The sequence below is a fragment of the Pavona decussata genome, unplaced genomic scaffold (genome assembly GCF_977016875.1).
Source record: "Pavona decussata unplaced genomic scaffold, jaPavDecu1.1 SCAFFOLD_58, whole genome shotgun sequence".
Lineage (NCBI taxonomy): Eukaryota > Metazoa > Cnidaria > Anthozoa > Scleractinia > Agariciidae > Pavona > Pavona decussata.
Window position 1 is genome coordinate 2,337,749 of NW_028145480.1, and position 5,030 is coordinate 2,342,778.

The 5,030-nt window shown below is 38.9% G+C and overlaps 1 protein-coding gene across 1 annotated transcript; it reads left to right on the forward strand.

Annotated features, from left to right (window-relative positions):
* The first annotated feature begins 74 nt into the window (after window positions 1–74).
* LOC146479620 (BTB/POZ domain-containing protein 6-like) lies at window positions 75–3,571 on the forward strand. Its single transcript, XM_085110462.1, has one exon. The coding sequence runs from the start codon at window positions 488–490 to the stop codon at window positions 1,805–1,807; it is 1,320 nt and encodes a 439-aa protein (XP_084966588.1). The 5' UTR covers window positions 75–487; the 3' UTR covers window positions 1,808–3,571.
* Window positions 3,572–5,030: the final 1,459 nt, after the last annotated feature.

Sequence of the window (5,030 nt, forward strand, 5' to 3'; positions counted from 1 at the left end):
TTTTCAAGCGTTTTTTCCGACGATTGAAAAACGGAGATGTTTCTCAATAAAAACGGAGTTTCAGTTCAAAAATGCACATGCCCAAGTTTGGACGGCGAAGAAAATCAGATCTTTTTATCCGTTTTCAAGAACCACATAACGGAACCGGGTTTTCGAACATGCATTGGTGTGGCAAATGACTGTACTTCCTGTAAAAATGTGTGAAATTGAACTTTAAATGTTTGGGTTTGTTACTTCTAAGGTCTAAAAATAAATTGTAACACACACGATTATGATACATTTTAAGGGTGAATGTAGCCTCTTGCGATGATGCACCTGTTTATCAAATCTGTCACATATCTGTTGTTCGCGCGTAATTTCATATGCAAATTTCCCGAGCTACCACCAACTAAAAACAACAGCTGCTCATCAATTCATGTTTCGATTTAAATATACTACGTGATCTATCGTATTTAAGGGGTTTCAATTGATTTTTGGTAAAGAAGACATGTCCCTGGCTAACGAACCCTGGCAGACAACAAAACCCACCATCAGAGAAAGAACCAAGTTCATGCTCAACAACGATCTCTTCAGCGATGTGAAGTTTGTTGTTCGTAAAAGCGATGGTGAAAGTGAAAGTAAACAAGTGATTCCAGCTCACAAGTTTGTGCTGTCGATTGGCAGTCCTGTGTTTGAAGCCATGTTTTACCGTGAGCTAGCGGAGACGAGAGTTTCTATCGAACTGCCTGACTGTGAGTACGAGAGTTTGTTGGAGTTGCTTCGTTACATGTACTGCGATGAAGTGAATTTAAACGGGAGTAATGTGCTGGGAGTGTTATACTTGGCTAAGAAATACATGGTGCCGTCACTCGCTGATAAATGCTCGGAATATTTGCAAAATCGTTTAGATCCATCAAATGTCTTCAGCATTTTACAATCTGCGCAGAAATATGAAGGCGAAAACCTCGTGGAGCGATGCTGGGAAGTGATTGATGAAGAAACTGAAGCGGCTGTGAAATCGGATGGATTTGCGACAATTGAGAGGCCCTTACTTGAGGCACTAGTCGAGAGGGATACACTGGACATTTCGGAAGTGGAATTGTTCAAAGGAATCGTCGAATGGGCGACAAAGGAATCGGAGAAGCGAGGCATCGTCGCAGATGGGCAAGAAAAGAGAAGAATTATCGGGGAACGGATCGTGAAAGCCTTACGCTTTCCAGTGATGAAGCAGGAAGAATTTGCCTCAGTGGTTATCGACAGCAAAATTCTCACCTATGACGAGGTTGCAAATGTAATTAAATATTTCAGTTCGGTTCAAAATCCTTCTGCAGGTTTTCTGGCGACTAAAAGATCCGGACCCTCTCTTAAGTTAAGGCGCTGTCGCAGGTTTGACTCAGTGCAGTTTGGTTGGAAGAATTTGGGCGAACAAGCCATCAGTTTCAAAGTGGACCGTAATGTACTATTTCATGGTGTTAACTTGTTTGGCAGCAAGGGCATTTCTTATTCAGCCACTATTCTAGTGGTCACCACAGACGGGAGTGTTCTTGCCATCATACAAGGTAAATTTCCATCGGTGCCCAACTCATCGGGAGAATACTATAGTTTTGATGCTCTGTCTGAAAAACCGATACCACTGGACAAAGACGTCACATACTTACTTGAAACTAGAATCACTGGTCCTGATTCGTGGTACGGTACCCAAGGCAACCATACTCATCTTTGTTATGGCGTTACTTTTACCTTGAGTAACAGTTGCAATCCTGCCAAAAACAAAACTAGTACCTCGCAAGGGCAATATAGTGAATTCATTTTCAGTTTTCGCAAGTGACTATGAAATCCTGGGAAAGGGTGCAGTTCAGTAAAGCTGTGTACTCAAGTACATTTGTCACTCAGGAAAACGTTATTCGAGATGTTTTAACGGCGTTTGAGGAAATAAGGGCAGAAGGTTCCAAGACGATTCACCCATGAGTGTCCAACAGTCCTTTTTGCTATATTGAAGTCCGCCATTTTGGAATTAAGGCAAACGGAGCAATAACAGACCGCTGTGAAGATCCATGAGAAAGACGTACCGGTGAAATGTATGGTGGAATTAAATATCCCGATTTCATACTTTATACACCTCAGAATATCTCGAAACGGTTGCTATAAAAATGTTTGAAATAGTTTAAATCAAGTTCAAGGTTGTTCCAGACCAAATCTTTAGGAGAAAGCAAATTTAAACTTATACTTGGGTAAATTCATTCTATATAGTATTGATTTGTTACTGCAATGCATGTACACAAATAGTATCAGTAAAAACGAGGGAAAATCTTATAAAGTTATATAAGTATGGAGGTAATCAGTGACATTTTTATTGTAGCAATGATGCGGTACATGTAGTTGTAAAAAACATGTTTGACATATTTAATCATTATTAATGTTAAAGTCTGGGACTACAACTGCATCTATGTGTTGGGACATTCCCCAAGGCTTCTAACATATCAGCCATTGAACACGCCCCTTTAACCTCTGAAAACTGCTTCTTTAATTAGAAACACACTTTTCGATCGTTTCTTTAAAGAAAATTGTGTGTTCTGTAAATTGTATATCCATAATCCTTGCAAAGCAGGTTTGCTTGCCGAGCAAAAAAGAAACAAACGAACAACTGAATCGGGCGGAGAAAGGTAGAGCTACATAGGAGACGAGAAGGAAAGTGGTTTGAGAAAGTCTGAAGCTAACGTTGAAAAACAAAAAGCAAATGGTGGAGGACACCTTTCTTCGTGCTTAAAAACAACAACAACCGTTATTTTCCTCAAGATTAATTAGAGTGTTTTGATTACATTCTTATATGGTAAAATTTGTTTAGTTTGTTTTGAAAATTTTAAGTTCGATTGAGGATGGAGGCCAAGTTAACCATCCGATTTTCTTGTTGGCCTCCATATTGCGTTATGATGTCTAGAAATTTATAACAGGTGAGGAACCAAAAAATGAAAATATTGAAATAAAAAGAACTAAGGGAATAAGTTGCAATAACTAATAAAGAAGATTATGATATATTGTTGTTACAAATGTACCATAAGGTCAGCTTAAAGTATTACCAGCTTAAAGTCACTTTAGTAAGCCCCCTTTTCGCTCAAGCCTAAGCTAAATTTTGTTTGTCAGAGTTAAGCTGTCAGTGATTGTATTGTTTAACTCCTGTAACATAAAATGCTCGTAAGCAGTCGGTTACCGTTAGGTAAAAATACTCTCCGGGAAGAAATTGGTTTGCTTTGAAAACATAACCGATTATATTTCCTTCCCTGGTTAATTATTGCTTTGGGGAAAATCAGGTTCGACCGATTCATACCAATGGCGAAAATTACCCAGAATAATAAATTAATGCGCATTGAATTTGATTTACTGAACTCGTTTAATTCCCAAACCGTACATGCGTATAGTATCTCTTAGAATTTCTGTGGTGCACGCCTGATAGAGTCAGTGTGATTTTTTCTAATGTAGCTCCATTTGCTTGTGCAACTGAATGCATCTGCTTAATTTACCCCAATCCTTAGCCAAAACACATTTATCAGACCCTTTAAGGAAAATTGAGCTAGTGAGAGTAATAAAGTCAAACCTAACTCACCCCCTGTGGTTGCAAATGGTTTTCACTGATGGTCAGAAAAGATTTGTGCCATCTGCGCTCGACCCGTTTCTCAAAGGTTCGTTAATGTCTTTGCTGAAACTGTAACTTAAGGACGGTGCCTACTATTGTTACTGCGCATACGTTCTGCGCATCGCGAGATACTCGGGTTTCCTATGGGTGGTGCCTACTAATACAGGAATATTTTTGCGCGTTTTAAAACTATACGGAGAAAGCAGAACTTACCAAATGCTTTTGGTATCTCAAAAGAAAATTGGGGGTAACCATGCATTTTTCAGAGATAATTGATCTTCAATTTAGAAAAAAATCCCATACATTGCTTTATATTTTGGCACTTTTTAGAAATATTGTTGCTTAATTATCTCTGAAAAATGCGTGGTTACCCCCAATTTTCTTTTTGGATTCCAATAGACCTTGCTAAGATCTGCTTTTCTCGCATAGTCAAAAACCGCACAAAAATACTTCTTCATTATTAGGCACCGTCCTTAATGACTTGTTTACATTCCCCTCCAAGCCACAATTTTTTTTGTAAACGGCCAGACATTTTTTTGTTGTCTTATATCAATCGGTCTAGAAACGAATTTGTCAGTGCTAAAAGGTGAGGCAGTTTCCATTTGTCAACTGACAAAGTTTAAAGTGAATATTCTCGCTCGTCACGAGTCTCCCTGCAGCTCAGTGGTTAGCCGAGAATCCGGTCCCTTGCTAGTTACTATTGTTGTAAGCAATGTTGAAAGTGTCCTAAATGCACGTTTGACGTGATCAGAGCGTCCGGCCATTGTATGATTAACATAATACATTTTATATATTACATATATTAGTTATGCACAGTACGTTTGAGTGGTATACCGTGAAATATCCCACGACTGACTTGTTTTTTTCTTGGAATACTACCCGTTGCATACCGCAGAATATGCAATGAGTTTCTAGCTTTCTGATTGGCTGTATTTTCAATGGCATGGGATAAATTATAATAGATTGGACAAAGGCTGTAAGCTATCCATGGGGCTTGCTGTGTCGCAGAAGGTCGAGTGTTTGGTAGGGGTGACGGGGTGAAAATAAAGCTTTCCGGTAATGACTACGGGACTGGGGTGTTCAGTTACCACAGCTTTCGGATTGAAATTACTTTGTTCCTACGTTTCGCATTCACTGAAATGTCCTCAACTTACTGAACTAATCATAGTTCCGTATAATTTGAGTCACAGAGTTTTTACAACCCTTAACAAATATAATACGTTGAATGCAACTGACTGTGCTTTATGATATTAAATTTAAACTGTTTTTGTTTGTTACGAAGTATACTGCTTTATCTGTCTTTTGCAAACGCCACAAATGCTAGTTTTCGGTATATTTTGATACTAGCGATCTACTGTTGTCAGAGGTTGTTTCGCGGTGCTAGTATTTGATCTCGTTGGCAGATTCTACTGAAACGCAT

Excerpts from the sequence above, each read along its gene's own strand:
- LOC146479620 (XM_085110462.1), top strand. The coding sequence starts at position 488 with ATGTCCCTGGCTAACGAACCCTGGCAGACAACAAAACCCACCATCAGA.